Genomic DNA, 17,486 nt, shown 5'->3' on the forward strand with positions numbered 1-17,486 from the left:
GATAATAGTATGTCTGGGTCAAAAATTAGTTGAATCGGGTCAATACTTCCTTTAATATAAAATTTTGCCAACAGCCAAAGTTATTTCCCCGGCTTTGATCCTTACAAGTTGTAAGAGTATAAAATGTTCGGTTACACCCGAACTTAGCGCTTCCTTTTTTGTTATATTTGCGAAATATACGAGAATATCTAGTGCTTTAAAATTTGAAAGTCTTTCTCGATAGGCAACATGACAACTTCTTCGCTTATCGCGACTATTGTGTGTATTTTATGAGGAAGCGTTTAAGTGTTGAGTACTGAAGCAGGCGGAATTGAAGAGAGTTCGGCTTATGTCGAATATTTCGCACCAGCGTTCATATATTTTAGTGTTAATCGCCTTTATTAAAAATATATGTACGTATTTAAGATTCTCTACACTACTTATTAGTTCTCATTTGTTTATTGCAGTACATACATATAAATGATCCAATAGATTCTAAATAAAATGCATTATCTAAATATTAGGTTTCTGTACGTTAAGTTTTCGTTCTTTTTTACGATTTTCTTTGGATTGTTTCATCAAATGTTTTTATTTTATTTTTTAAAATACCGCATAAGGCAATGTATATGTATGTACATATGTAAATTTAATGTATAGTTAGTAAATAATCCATTTAATAATTTTGAAGTGTTTATATATGTACAAATGTGTCATCCCTTCTCAATATAATATTAAGTACTAACTTATTGGTTTGATAAATAGTTTTTAATCTTTTTTTGAACACCCGTAATCATTCAGTAATTGAGTGTACTGTTCTTCTAGAAATTTCGCTATCTTTTCATTATATATCTTCTTTACGTTATGTTTTTCATTTATTTTGCTTAACTAATAATTCGATATGCAAATAATAATTTGACATATAATTAATGCTGAAAATATATTTTTTTTTAATTTCCTTATTTTTCTCAACAAAAATACAAAAAATCCATAATATTATTATGAAAACCAATGTGTAAGTAAAATGAAAATAAAATTTATTTTTCTTCACACGAATCAATACCAAATCTCTTCAGCTTATATACAACTCACCAGTCACTTAATCAAAAACTCAAATAATATGTAAACACCCAACTCCATTTAGTGCAAATTTATTTTCTTAAAAAAATGTAATGTTTATAAGTCATGTTTTTAACAAGTTTCCCATGCATAATAAATCATATATTATCAAATCATTATCTAACTGCACTAATAAATATTTTTCAAATGTGTGAGTAGTGGGCCGAAAAGTTGCACCCAAAAATTAATGACTAAAGCCTCATTCTTTATTTTATAAAACACAACCTCTTTAACAAATAATTTTAGACAAGTCAACATAACATGAATCTTTGGCCTTCTTTCTCTTAAGATATACTACCTATAATATAATGATTTCACCTTTACGTTCTATATTTAGCCGTCGTCGACAGAGCAACAAAGCAATATCATGCATAGTCGCACATCTGAGGCATTTCGGGTTATAGTATATCATTTAAATTCAATAGAGTACTTAATTTGAATACCCAATATATTTCTATTAATAGGAATGTAAATAAATTGCTCAAAAATGCATGTTTAATGACAAATTCTATTTGTCTTTTCTATTTATTTAAACATCAATGCAATTATGATTATAGTCGTTATTGAATCGATTAGGAGGCTGTGTGAAGGGCTCATTATTCCTTCAATGATTGGAATATTTAGGAGATGAATTTTTATTGCATTTTTTTTATTAACCTGTTCATTCTAGGCGGGAACTCAGTGCAGATTAAATGTAACATCTAAAAAATAGTAATTTACATTTTCAAACTAATGCAATCTTTTCCAACACCATTTAATGCAAAATATGCACAGCTAAATTCCATTCGGTAATATCAATAAAATAATAAGCAGAGCAGCTTAAATCAGAAGTCTACACATTTACTCCCATACAAACACTGTCACCAGTTTGACTTAAGTTCAAGTTCATTTACTGTTTAACCCTTTCATGTGTTAATTTTTATTTTAGCTATGCAAAAATACTATAGTATACTCGTACAAATATTTAGCTGCTTTTAATGTAAGCTATTTGTCATTTATCCACTTAGCTTGCGAACGCTATGCAAACTCATATATACTCATAACTATTTAAAAAGTATTTTCATTAAGAAATTACGAATAGGTCTTTGAAAAACATTGGTTGTAGAGCCCAAAAAGGAGTTATCAAGAATTCAGTATACCAAAAGAAGCATCACTTTCACATAATTGATTCTATAAACAACAACAAGATACGAAGTTGTAGGGAAACTGTAATTAATCTTATATCAGGGAAAACCTTAATAGATAAATATCCCATATTTCGCTTTAATCGCAGCCAATATAACTCCATACAGAATTATAAATTAATAGTGTTTAAAAATGGATGGTTGTGACCCTTTGACATCAACGGAAATTCTAATAGCCTCTAATCGTAGCAACAAAAGGTGACCAATTCAAAAATTCTAAAACAATTGTTAATTGGATTACCAACCTCATATCGATTACACTGTGAACGGTGTCCCTGCCTTTGTTATCTGACTACATTTATCATACTGGGAGCTGTTCATCTTTGATCGAAATACATCAGTAAGCAATACTAAATTAGCTTCAAGCAATCTATTCAGAAAGATTTCCGAAAGAGCTCTCTCTTTTAAAATAGCATAATATTTTAAGACTATATGTGGCACCTAACACACTTTGCATTGTTGCCTGGAAATAACTTGGGCCATGCACTTTACATATCAGAATTAAAGCTCCTTCGTAAAGTTTCTGTCAATGGCTGGTTACCTACAAACATTTATAAATACATATAGATAATACATAGTAAATATGCAGATGCTTATGAATTTTTAATCTATTTTTGAAGTACGATGTATATTTTTGCTAAAAAAAGTCATGATTCTACATTTTTTATCTAAGTACATATATATTTACATGTATCCATTACAAATGATCATTCCCTTTCGATGTAATATGTGATTTAAACAATTCAAGGATTTTACTAATTCAAACGTTTTTTGCAACTCCGACAACAGGATATCTAAAATCACGCCCTAAACCTCAAGGCAGTTGTACGGGCTTTTGGCGGGCTGAAAAGCGCTTCCGCTTCTGGATACGACACACTGTGAAAACACAATGGTTCTATTGGTTTGTCATCGTACTCGTATTCCTGAACACTATGTGCGTCGCAGTAGAGCACTATGATCAACCACAATTTTTAACAGATTTTTTATGTAAGTAATTACGAAAGTTTCCGTCACTCTAGATTATTTTCTCTGGGGGTATGTTGAATCGAAAGTTTTCGCCAATCGACCAGGAACGCTCGAGGAGCTCGAAGACAACATTCAGCGCACTATGGTATATCCGAAAGTATAGCCTAAATGCACATTTTGTTCAAATCATAAGTGGCATAAAAAAAAAACACAACCAATTTTTTTGAGTGTCATTTTTCATTTTAACATCACGCCATTTTTTTTGGTAGACCCTTTACATATAACGATAAAATGGCGTAGAATTATGTTTATCACAAGCTCAGTTTGAGTTGTCAAATAATTTTTCGTAAACGGTTGGGCGGACAGACTAATTTTGTAACAAAAGCAAACAATGAAATTTTTAACCTTATACACCCATCAGTTGATGGGATAATTATATATATTTCATTTTATAAAACTACGTTGCAAATATTATACATATATATTATATATAAATATTCATTATTTTCTCTCTAATTTCAGATTACGCTGAATATGTGTTTTTGGGTCTATTCATGTCGGAGATGTTCATCAAAATGTATGCGCTTGGACCGCGCACCTATTTCGAATCGTCGTTTAATCGATTCGATTGTGTCGTCATTAGTGGTTCGATATTCGAAGTTATATGGTCCGAAGTGAAAAGCGGTTCATTCGGTTTATCCGTATTGCGAGCGCTACGTTTACTTCGTATCTTCAAAGTGACCAAATATTGGTCGTCCTTGCGAAATCTTGTGATTTCGTTGTTGAACTCGATGAGATCCATCATTTCACTATTGTTCCTGCTCTTCTTATTCATTCTAATATTTGCACTACTTGGCATGCAATTGTTTGGCGGGCAATTTAGTTTTAAAAGCGGTACCCCCGAAACGAATTTCAACACATTCCCCATAGCCTTACTTACAGTCTTTCAAATTCTAACCGGTGAAGATTGGAATGAAGTCATGTATCAGGGAATTAAATCACAAGGTGGCTATAAAAAAGGAATGATTTATTCTGTGTAAGTTGTTCCTGCAGACGACTAGTAGTAAAACCTCGTATACTCGTTCATTAGTTACGTTTTCTTCATTTTTCGTTTTATCCAAATTCAACCTTTACCTTCAATTGCTGGCTGTTCTAATCCTTTATCTTACTATTGAGGATTACGAGATTGCAGAAGAGAAAGTTTTCAGTTATCATTCATATATTCGTTTTATATGTATCCATATGTTTTAATATTTATTTGCAATTTTTCTAAACTTGTCTGCATTTGACTATAAGCTATCCAATTAATTTCGATCTAAGCTCACTGCAAATTTTGTAAATTAATTTTCACCTGCGTCTCTTTTGAAATTTTTTTTTTACATTTGACTTAATCTAGACAAATTGAAGTAATCTATGGTGATTCTGATTATCAATTTAAAACTCTAATTAGAATATAATCCTTGAAAAGTTTAATTAAATTGGGTTCTCTAATAGATTGAACATATTCCAGTTTTTTTGGTAGGTATTAGTTCAGTCTCCCGAATATACACAAATACGCAAACGTATTCACTAATACTTCATTGTATTACTAAATGTTAGTTTATAAGGAAGTGTTAGTCAATACCGAATGAAATGATATTTATCAATACGGTGGGATATCGAGCTTTCAAAATTATTATTGCTACGCAAAACGAAAAACTGTACCGATAAAAGAAGAAAAAAATAAAAAGTCCAATAATAATATCCGAAAAATCGCTCAGGTAAAAACGTTACTATATTTATATCATATGCCAATCATTCTGTAAGGAAAACTATATCTCGTGCTTAAGAGATAAGTAAGAGAATTTGTAATTGCACATGTGTTGTAAGCACTGTTGTTTTTGTCGCCCGTTATTGAACGTCGAACCATTAATGTGTACAATCACTATAAGCTGAACGACAGCTTTAAAAGATGGGCTATAATCACCTGTGTATGTATAATGCGCTGAATTTTCGAAAGTTTGTACAAGATTGCAATTTTCAAAACTGCAATGTTTGTAGAAACATTCACAAAATTCACCCCACAAAGGAGTAAATACCAAAGAAAATTTTTTTTGACTAGAAGTAGACTTCATCGCACTTTTTTAATTTCTTTAAATAAATCGGTAGTAACAGTTGAAAAACAAAACTGAGAATAAGAGGCTACTTTATTGTTCGTAAAAGCATGCTCAAAATGGCTTATATTTAACCAAAACAAATAAATATATATTTGTATAATTTTAAGTCACATATCATGCACCATTTGCATCGCGATGCAAAACTTTGGTATTGATAGAATTATTAAAGGACGTTACGACCAATGGATTGAAGAGTATATGTTTCATGGAGTCTAAATCACCTATGGTATACCGAATTTTCCAGAAAAATATCAAATATCTTTTTGAAATAATCAATTATATCATAGTTAAAAAAAAACCACACGAAATAGCCAAAACAAATAATTCTGAATTCTAAGTTTGGAAATTAACACCTTTTGTTAGTTTCGCTAAGTATTTCAAGTATATGCTTATTTAATTTAAACAATACCTTATTTTTAATGGCCATACCCAAAATTGTAGGTATGATTTGGAAGGTCGTACTCCAGAAATAATATCCTAATTCTTAGCCAGTCAAACGGTCAATATTTTTCGAAAAGTATCTAAGTTTCGACATTGTCGGTGCTCACAAATTTGAATATTTGCCAGGCTATTCCAAGATTTAGACTTTAGTTTCAAAGGATAAAGTATTTTGCCTAAATTTATTTGACATTACAGCTACTTACTTTTACTTTTAAACAGATACAGCCAAAAACTTTACGCGCATAACAAATTTCATACAGCTACTAGCCAAATACTTATAAGTCCATCAGTGCGCTGGCGAATTGCGAATAACATAAGTAAATTTCTATTTTTAGATTTATTTTGCGTAAAGAAAATAATAGCTGGATTCTCGATTGCAACAACTAAACAAACTACAGAAATTGGAATTTTCAATTATAATTTTTCTATTCTAATTCTAATAACGGAGGGTTGTGATTTGTGAACGTAAACTTAATGACCATGAATTCGATTCGCCAAGAGTAGTGAATGGTACAAACTATACCAAATGAAACAGCAATAGCCTCTTGTAGACGATTTTGGGGTTTGAGCGACAATATTCATATCAGACCAAGAAAATGTTTGTACATTTGAAATAAATGCTAAAGTGTGTGTAGTTTACTCTGGTTGATATTGAGCATGCTATTACGACGGAAGCGAAAATATACTAAGCCTATTAAATAAATTTCTCTGCACTATTTAAAATTACTCACTAAAATATATCACCATATTAACGCCTTTTCATAACTACCTATAAGCTATGCATACGGCAATTGCTTTCCTTTATTTGCTTATGACATTTTAGTTGCACAGATTTTTTAATGCTCTCTGAACTAACGAACATTTATATACAATATTTATGTCTAAAGAAGTTTAAATATATTTTTCAAAAAAAAAATTTATCTATTGTGCTCAAAATGTCAGCTTTCACACAATTCTATTTCATAGGTCCAAACAAGATGCTTCGAATAAGAACATGTGGACTGTGGATATAGCACTTTTTATCTCCCCATTTAATGTTTCTAATTAATTGTAAGTAGATTTAATAATTAAGAAACAATCTTGAAAAAAATTCACAGCTGACAGATAATTGCCTCGTGAGATAAAACAATCTGAGAGACGCAAGTTTCGGTAATGAACGGAATAGAAAGCATTCCGTATTTTAGTGAATCACTATGTTTGGCGAAAAAATAAATTCCTTAGTGTACAGCCAAACGAGGTAAAAACGAAAACATCGAATAAGTCCACAAAATTATCTTGGATGATCGTGAAATGAGGTTAATCGAGACAGGTGAAACTCTTATGATATTGAGGCATCTGCTAGACATACATATATGGTATGTAATTCAGGAAAATGTATGTACGCAATAGCTCTACACAAAGTGGGCCGCGCAAACTCACTATTGTGTTACACTTCTACGCCAACGACAAAAACTGTTGTTTTTCTACATAGCGATGTTTTTATATGTAATATCAGAATTTCGGTCAAAAATTTACCACTCCCATATTAGTCAAAAATATATCAAGTCAAATCAATTTTATACAAATATAAAATTACAGTTATTAATTAGTTTAGCTGTTCCAACTCCACTTAGATAATTAGATATGTGTAGCTCAATATGCCGTTAGAAATGATAATCGATCAGCCTTGGCTTTGAAGAACTTGTCTGAAGACCAAGATAACCTCATTGCCTTCTCGGTTACGTTGATAAATAATGAAGAATTGTGTGAACGCTGGCATATTTCACTTGCATATTATATAATATTATATATGTTTACAATAAGAAAAAAAAATGTAATGATAAAAATATAATACATGTGATTAAAAATTTTATTTATAAACTTCGAACAACACGCCGAGTTCATTATAACTAAAAGTATGTTTAAATATTTAATATCCAAATGAAATTATTTAAAATGACTTAAAGTGTCAGGAAGATTTGTGAACGAAATATATTTTCATCTGAGTGCATTGCACATTCATAAAATTATAAATAGTATTGCTATCAAATGAAATTATATGAGGGATTTTAATCGAGTTCCTACGAAAGCTCAATGTAAGCACTTTGTATGTAATTTGTATATGCGCTTTAAATAATCTTTGTTTTTATTTTTTCTTCGTGCTAGCACCAACGAAGCTTTGCTTAATTTACATTTGTAAGCTTCCTTTCTCCAACATCTAACATCATACTTGTTTATTACTTTGCAAAGTGTAAAAATACATACCTATATATGGCTTGTACGAATACTTTTATGTATATTTGAGCTATAATATTGTAAAAACTAAATTAAGGAACTAACAAAATAAATACGAAGAAAACGTCTTCAGTGATGTAAAGAACAGGAATTTTGGCGTGTTTAACGTTAACGAACAAAGGAGAGTACTCACTGTCACATACTAACCATATGATATGAGCCGAGTTTTGGGGCAGCAGCAAACACGATTTTGATAAGTTTAATTTAAATAAAAACGAATTTTGGATAACTTCCAGTTTTGAATTTCCAAGTTTTCCAGCTTAAGCAGAGAAAGTAGAATTAATAAACGCCCATTCACATATAACTTTCCTCTCTTTACGTGACAGTTCACACTGAAACAACGAAGCGCAGAAAACAATGGGGATGGCACAATGAAAGCCTTGCTTTGAGTTTTTCTCTCTAATAATGGCGACGATTGCTTGGCAAAGAGTAAAAAGTTGAGGGTTGCCCAACTTTTTGCTTGGCTTCGCGCCGAAAACTTTTTATGTGAACATATCGAACTCATACAAAAGCGTAAATTTAACTTTCCTGTCCAAACAAATGTCTGACGCAAAGCAAAGCAAAAGTTCTATGTGAACTGGCCATAAGACTGCTTGCTTTACCTCTTGCACTACTCAAGAATGATAGATATGGCAATTGCGTAAATTTATCCCCTTAACTTTTCTTGAAATGCCTTTGTCGTCATAATCGAAGGAAGGGGAAATCTGCCGCTACAACAACAGCAAGAAGGAAGGGGAAAATCTTTGTTTACAATTACTTTGAATGTTTGACAGTTCTTCTTGTTTAGGACGTAGGGTAATCTTTATTCCTTAATTTTTGATACTCTTTGCAAAAGTTTGGCTTAGAGACAATTCTTGTTATAATCCAGTTTTGCTGCTGCACCAATATACATATGGTATCATACCTATTAATTTTCTCATAATATTTATCATGCATTTTAAAAGTTTACACCAAGTACATTACATTAATTACACAATAGCTCATTAAACTATTCATAAACTTTTTACTTTTACTCAACCCTCTGCACATTTACAATACATCACACTTTAATAATCTCTTGGTTAGTTATCGAAATAACGAATTCTTTATTTATTTTAAATAATTTAGTGGAAATATTTATATATATAATATATTATTTATAAAATACTTATACAAGTAGAAAATTAATGACCACAGTTTCTACATTTCAACTATATTTTCTACGCTTTTTACGCTGACTTGTACCTTACTGTACGCGACATTTTTAAAATCTACACATTTGTTAAAGTTATGAATGTGGCAATACTACATTTTAAATTATATATTCTTTCTGAATCGCTGCAGATACTTTATCGTTTTGGTACTCTTCGGTAATTATACACTGTTAAACGTATTCTTGGCTATCGCTGTCGATAATTTAGCGAATGCCCAAGAATTGACAGCTGCCGAAGAGGAGCAAGTCGAGGAAGATAAGGAGAAGCAATTGCAGGAGCTTGAAAAAGAAATGGAGGCGCTTCAAGCAGACGGTGTTCACGGGGAGAACGGTGACGGGGCAAGCTTACCGAATAAGGCAAAAAGTAAAAAGAAAGAAGAGGAAAAGAAGGAGGAAGAGGAAGTGACGGAGGGTCCGAAACCAATGTTGCCATATTCATCTATGTTTATACTATCACCAACGAACCCGTAATTACATGTTTTAGTTAAATGTTTGTGTGAAAGTGAATGCGTGAGTGTAGAATACTTAGATTCTGGGCGGGTAGGCACATCATGCCTATGGAAATAGCAGTTTGAAAGAGGTGTTGTTATTGTATTTTGGAGAGCGAAGCAAATTTATTAAATAAGTGTTAGTAGTAAGTATAGTTAAGTTACTTTTATAAGACAATTTTATTATTATTACTTACATATAAAAGTATATATTATTTTATTCAAAGTCGCTATTTTATTTAAATTTTATTTAAGCTATATTGTCTGAAAAACCATTATTTACTTATCAACAACAGGGCTATCGACAGCCTCACCTGGCCCTAAGGTATGAGTTTCCACTCTTAAGCTCATATTTTTAATTATTTATACTGGCCTTGTAAAATATTTATTGTCCAAATCAAAAATAAATTACGCTTCGAACCTTTGAATATATATTGACAACGACGAATATAATCCATGTATCAATATTGCAATCGGCTATAAGCAAAATATATAATAATATATATATTAATAATCAAACTTATTGGCCAGCTGTTGTGGAAGAAGTGAAAGACATTGCTATTATAAACTTGTAAAAATTCTTAAACAATTTTAAAGCTGGTGCATATTAACAGCTCTCACAGGAGTGAATCATCCGCCCTCTGGGCGGATCGTTTGAAAGTATATTATGTCAGCTCACTCTCCAACGGTATTTTTTTCTAAATTTTTCTCAACATCTAAACTTATGGAAAAATACCCTGACCAAACTCTAGGCAGTCATTCAGAAAAACTTTTGTGTGGTGTACTTCTCGTTTCTACGAATTGAAAAAAAGAAACAAAGAAAACAGTACGAAAAAATGCCATACATTTGGATAAACTCAAAATTAAAGCGGGTAATACATTTTTTTCAGAATTTCTCTTTTATTAATGAGTTTTTAGCTAGTAAGTGGTGCAAAATTACATAAAAGTTATTATTTTAATACATTTTTCTGAAAATATTTAAAAAATTTACCATATATTATATACATACATACGTAAAATATAATAGAGTAATTAAGAATACAATAATACACAATATTATCATAAGCATTAAAATTAATTAATAATTTTATGTAACTCTCTACTCTATTTCAATATGTAATATTTTTCTATGTGTCTTTACATATGCCCACACTAATAACTGACTAAATAATATTGACTCATGAACTTTTCTCTTACATTTTTCCTTTTATCGTTTCATTAAATTCCGCAAACGTTTTGATTTTCATTTTGTATTATCAAACGCCATCATTTGCATTGCAAATCGCTTCCATTACATTAATCACCACCATCTATCCATATGCTCAACAAACAAACTACCAACAAACGCTGAAAATATATCACCAATACCAAAAACTACCGAATACCTCACTGCACCTCCTTAACGCTGCGCACTGCAAAACAAATTTAACGCAAATTCGGAAACTGCACAAAATGCATCAAAATCTTGAAAATGTGGATTCAACAAAATTATGCAAACTAATATAAAACGATTTGATCAAAATTAAACAAACAACTAATGAACTGTTGACCTACAAACGAACAAAATACCTTAAAAAAAAAAAAAAAAAAAATCGCAACAAAAAACATACATGAAACCGAAAACATTTGGGAAATGGATTTTAAAAATAAATGAATTTTGGAAAATTGCGCCAATTAGTATACGCCGCGGCGCACATTGGGTTGTTAATTTGCGATATTTTGATTTTTTCATAATGATCGTCATCTCATTGTCATCGATAGCGTTAGCAGCCGAAGATCCTGTTCGTGAGCATTCGTCACGAAACGAAATCTTAAATTATTTCGATTATGCATTTACCGGCGTATTCACAATAGAAATGTTACTAAAAATTGTAGATTTAGGCGTTATATTACATCCAGGCAGCTATTTAAGAGAATTCTGGAATATTATGGATGCTGTGGTCGTTGTATGCGCTGCTGTTAGTTTCGGTTTCGATATGAGCGGTAGCAGCGCTGGACAAAATTTATCAACCATCAAATCGTTGCGCGTACTGCGCGTCCTGCGACCATTGAAAACCATCAAGCGTGTACCAAAATTGAAAGCCGTCTTCGACTGCGTAGTGAATTCATTGAAAAATGTTGTTAACATTCTAATCGTGTACATATTATTTCAATTTATATTTTCCGTAATTGGTGTACAATTGTTCAATGGAAAATTTTTTTATTGTACGGACGAAAGTAAACATTCTTCCGAAGAGTGCCAGTAAGTAAAACAAACTCTATATTTTTTTTCAATTTTATTAATTTTTTTTTTTTTAATTTTTAGTTAAAAACTTCACTTTCCTTATACTGAACAACTTATCTGTTTTATTACAATTTTTAGACGTTTATATTTTTTAAGTATAGTGTTACAGTCGATGTAGATTCCATTATAATGTGCGTACAAATGTTCTTAATGTTTCCGCATACTTAAAGAGAAATATACTATTCATTCATTTTAGTACAATACAAATATATATGTACATATATGTTTTCTGTAATATTTCTACAACCAGTCATACTGACATGAATATACATACATACTTATATAAATGTTGACCTACACAAAGTTATACTCGTGCATATGCCCCTTTCAATGATATATTTTCCCCTATATATACTTTAGATAATATATTAAATAGAACAATATATTATATTTAGTTTCCAGCTTTTTCTATTAATCCTCTATTGTTTTCAGTCTTTGAATTGAATATGTATGTAGTTTTCATGTTTTAATTTAACAAAAAGCTAGAACCATCTAGTCAGTGAAATTATTGTAGAAAACTTGTTTAGCTCTGTTTTTTGGATACGAACTATTTATGATAAAAATGATATGCGATATGAATGCGTTACCTTAGAACGCATCGCTGGATATTTCTATACTTAACTGTAAACCGTTGCGTTCAATTTTTACTTCCACCGACATATTTAATTGGTTTTCAAAAACTACATTTTACTTTTATTACGTTGCTAATACCCTTACTGAAACTTTGTATACCATATTCAATATATACTTTATATATGTCTTGGAATTAATTTTAGTGAGTTCGAATAGTTTTCGAAGATTGCTTAAACGTTATAATTGCTAAATATATCGTTAGATCTAGTACTCACCAACGAATGATACAATCTTCATCATAATTTGAAAGTATTTGTCATGGAATTTTCGAAAAATTCGTTTTGCATTGACTCAATCCAAAAAGCCAGAAAACTGTATACAAATTAACATGTTTAAAGATCAGCTCTATGGTACGCTCTTACCTTAACCTAAAGTAGAGTGGCAACATTACATGACTATCGAAAACTTCTCAAGTTCACCAAACTATGATGTGAATTGTAGAAAGGTGGTGACCAACTTCTCAACATGAAATATAAGCGATGTTACCAGTACGATGGAACTTACCAAACCAGTAGTTGAGCGTTGAATAAAATGGGACAGATTTCCCATTTGGAAATAATGTGTTATCAAAACACGAAATATACTCGCAGAGATAGCATCACTTTAAGCTATTGATCGCTTGAAAATGGTTTGATGAAATGACCTTGAAAGTAATCCTCAGCTAGGTCAAATACTTACAGCATACTTACAAAGATGTATAAACAAGTTTTTTAAAGGCTGATCAATAAGTGTGTCTACATTTGAGATATCTATCAGCAAAACACGTATGTGATATATGAATTTCAATTAATTATTAGATAGATTTGCATACGGGTGTTGATCCATTGTAAAACTGTTGAACTATTTTTGTAAACATTCATGGCAGTTACAGAAACCTTGCATACGGTATATGTAGTAGGGTATTTTACCCTTTCTTTCTATATTTTAGAAAAAAGAATCCCATATTTTAAATAAGATCTGTATGTTGAGGCATATCGAGCTATTTAAATATGCAATTAAATAATTGCGAAAAGGTATTTGTGTTGTACCGAAAAAAATAGGGTTGCCTAATAATTTACGAAATTGGATTGAATCAATGCAATACTACTTTCTAATACTGTTCTTGATACCTCCCCTGTTCGATCGTTTTAGGGCCTTGACATACATTATGTATATTTAGAGATAAGTACCAGGCTAAGTACGCAGTTATCAATACTTTATTATAAAATATTACGAGAATCGATAAAAGGCTTATACAAGTTAGTAACAAATAAAGGTTTGGAAGTAAATTTAATAAAATACGATAACCCAGGCAGAGTTTGGTCAACAGGCATATTATCATATATTTAGTACAGGGCATACCTTCCAAACAGATACCGAACCACAAAACATGGAGAAATGGCATACATGCACTAGGGAAGCAAACACTGTACAAACCAATATAAGCATACAATTAGCACTGAATTTCCAAAATGTGCAATAACCGTTAAAATTTCCCACATTATACCGGAATAAGGAGTGAAGGAGAACGGCGTAAAAAGAGCCAACCTTTGTGACCACGATTGGCACGAAGAGAGCAATTTTGGAACTTTTATATTTCCCCTGAATTCACTTAATCCAGTATCAATATTTTTTAATATAACTTTTACCACATTTTTTATAATAAAGCGTGCACAGATTAAACAGAATGTAAGAGTAGCATTTTAAAGTTTCCCGCCTTGTTTGTTTGTTTGATTGTACGCCTACCGAACGTAGCACAATCACAGAAGCAAAGAAGTGCAAAAGCCGAGATAAAAGAGACAAAGCAGAAAATCAAATGAAATATATACGAGAGGAAATTGAAAAGAAAATCGAAAAAAGGGGTTGCCCCAACAGAAGTTGTTTCAATAACTACTCATAAATGTTTACCACACCTCACGCGATTCAAATCAAACAAAATTCAAAAGTAAAGTCGAAGATTGCGTCATACATAAATATTTAATACATACATAATTGCATAAATTTTTTCTTATATCCGAATGTGTAACTTTTGATTATTTCTTTGCATTTTGTTATGGAAAATGGTATAATTGAAAGAAAACTTAAAACAGACAGGAAACGATGAAACGAAAGCAGATGGAAAAGTGCAAGAATTCATTTTATTAAATTGGTCAACTCAACTTTTAACCAAAGAGTCCATATTACTGCCAGAAGATTTCTTAATAAGCTTTAATATTATTATTGTTGTAGCACGCGCTTAACAAGAACTCACAGCAAAGCAAAATGAAACACACGCTCGAACACGCATACACTTTTAATACAATGAACACATGTTTGCAATAAACCAATAAGCTAATGAACAAACCAAAAATCAGGACTTAACTTTAGGCTTCAATTTAATTCAACGCTTATAATCTGATTTCTCAAAGAATTTGGTTATACACCCACTCACTAATAAAGCATTGATAAACGTACAGGATCCAGTTAAAAAAAAAAAAACTGAGAAAAAATAATAATATTAGCAAAAAAAATATTATCTCAAGCCTAAAAGCTTTTTATTGTTCGTAGTCCCATGCAGTAGCCAGTTCATTTCCGTTGAGTTCACGTTCAATTTGGAAAAAAATGTATCCCTTTTAATTGACATATTTTGGATATACATACATAACTCTAACCTGTTAATTTTTTTTAAATATCTAAATCGTGTGTTCCTCAATTGTTCCCATACATACATTTACACACCGTTCCCGTATTTTAACTTTCTTTTGTGTTATTGTTGTTAATCTTACATACACTCGCTCAAATATAAAACACAAAGAATTTTCATATCTTGTTGTTTTAACTGTTTGCCTTCGTGTGCAATGAACTTTCAAAAGAAAAGTATATTTTTACGTTTCTACGTCTGTGTGTGTTTGTAGCCGACATCGCCGCTCTACCACAACAGTATAAACAGCTTGATTATAATGTAGTTCAAACAACCTCAAAAGCTTTTTATAAAAAATATACTTTTCAAATATTTAATAGAGTTATTCGAAAAGTTAAAAATAAATAACTATATTTAAAATAGGGAAATTTCCATTAACTCGTCTCAATTGTAAATAATTTCCAAATGTTTATAAAATAAATAGCTTTTTAACATTTTAATTTCACAATATTTTTCTTATTTTTAGACGGTTAGGAAGCTAGCGTTTCAGAGAGATCTATAAATTAGAATATTTGTAAATACTCGTACATAGAAACTTTTTTCTATCTAGAAATAACTTTCCTTTATGCGTAGGTTCGAAGTCTCTTTTTGTTGGGTACACTTGTAAATAATGTAATGTACAAAAGAAAACAAATTTTTGTTAGTTCTGTTTTCGTATATTTTCAACAAAATGTTAGGAGTAGAACAAGATTCCCTTACCTTCAATTCTTCCATTTATAACACCAAAAGGAATTGTTTGAGACCCTAAAAAGTATATGATCAGTGACGAGTTGAGTTGATTTGGCCATGTCCGTTTGTCCGTCTGCATATACGCAAACTAGTCTCTAGACCCCTTTCACCTCAAGAAACTGTTTATGTGTCGAAATCACCGATATCCGACCACTATAGCAAATAGCTGCTATACAAAACTAATCCATCAAAATCAAGCCTTTGTATATTGAAACTTTTTCATTTTACAAGATATCTTTGCCTATATAGCATATAGTTGCCATACAAACTGAACGATAGGAATCAAGTTCTTGTACCGAATCTTTTGTATTATTGCTTCGGTGCAACCGACATTAACGTGTTTTGTTGTTTAAATATATTTAAAACATCTTCTTCTTCTTCATAAAAACATTAACGAGCAATAGGGAGGAGAGCTTCTAGACATTTGCTAGCGTATTACTTCCAAGTAGACTAAACGAATCTCTTTTTCCTTTCTAGGTAGTTTAATTGCGGTAGCTTTTAATAACTTTGTACTAAGTATTTTCTACTTTATTATGTTGCTAATATCAATTTTGTAACATTTACTATTTCTTTACGCCTAAATGACTTTATTTTTCCCTGTTCAATAAAATGGTTGCCTCTAATCAACCGTATGTGTATGCTTTGCAAACAAAACTGACAAACGATTCACATACATATGAAAACATACAAAATCACATTTACATATCTCACTATACTATCTCATATTGTTACAACTTTTTTGTACACTACCTTGCAACAGCTTAGCGGCGGTAAAATGTGCTTCCGCCAAACAGCAAAGCTTTCCTGTAACTCTCAACATTATCATTACCACTCTCACCTATCGCTTTCACTCTCACTTTCACTATCACCTTTGTTGCATCTTTTTATTGTTACTATACATCCTCAGTTAGTTGTGATCAGTTTTGTTATTTAAGGCGTTTGCCAATTATTTGAGTTTTTTAGTCTTTTTACTTAATTTTGATTTAAAAAAATTTAGAAAATGAGCAAATTTACTTTTTCAACTCCATCGCCAATTCTTATAAAAAAAAACAATCAAGGGGTTACTATTTTAAATATGAGGAGGACGAGTTACTTCCAAAGCAGGAGGAGCGCATTTGGCGACCCCGTAGTTTTCACTACGACAACGTAGCGGCGGCAATGCTGACGCTTTTCGCTGTACAGACTGGCGAAGGATGGCCACAGTAAGCAAACTCTATGAAAACTAACTGTACAATATGTATTATTATCGAATACTGCGAAGATATATAGTCATAAGTAGTTATTTGCTCGAAATATTGCTAGTAACTAGATGAATAATGCATATACATATATATATATTACTATTACAATTCACCTTACTGTATATTGAATATTATAGCCAATTA

At 31.2% G+C, this 17,486-nt stretch overlaps 1 protein-coding gene across 4 annotated transcripts in view; it reads left to right on the forward strand.

Moving 5' to 3' along the window:
• cac (calcium voltage-gated channel subunit cacophony) overlaps window positions 1-17,486 on the forward strand; it is a 161,945-nt gene that overhangs the window by 76,468 nt on the left and 67,991 nt on the right. For all 4 annotated transcript variants that reach the window (XM_070110461.1, XM_070110464.1, XM_070110463.1 and 1 more), the window contains 5 exons: window positions 3,069-3,266; window positions 3,768-4,281; window positions 9,440-9,775; window positions 11,475-12,038; window positions 17,160-17,303. In XM_070110461.1, coding sequence (XP_069966562.1) covers window positions 3,069-3,266; window positions 3,768-4,281; window positions 9,440-9,775; window positions 11,475-12,038; window positions 17,160-17,303 — 1,756 coding nt within the window. The remainder of the gene's footprint in view (window positions 1-3,068; window positions 3,267-3,767; window positions 4,282-9,439; window positions 9,776-11,474; window positions 12,039-17,159; window positions 17,304-17,486) is intronic.

The sequence above is a fragment of the Bactrocera oleae genome, chromosome 5, assembly GCF_042242935.1.
Source record: "Bactrocera oleae isolate idBacOlea1 chromosome 5, idBacOlea1, whole genome shotgun sequence".
NCBI lineage: Eukaryota > Metazoa > Arthropoda > Insecta > Diptera > Tephritidae > Bactrocera > Bactrocera oleae.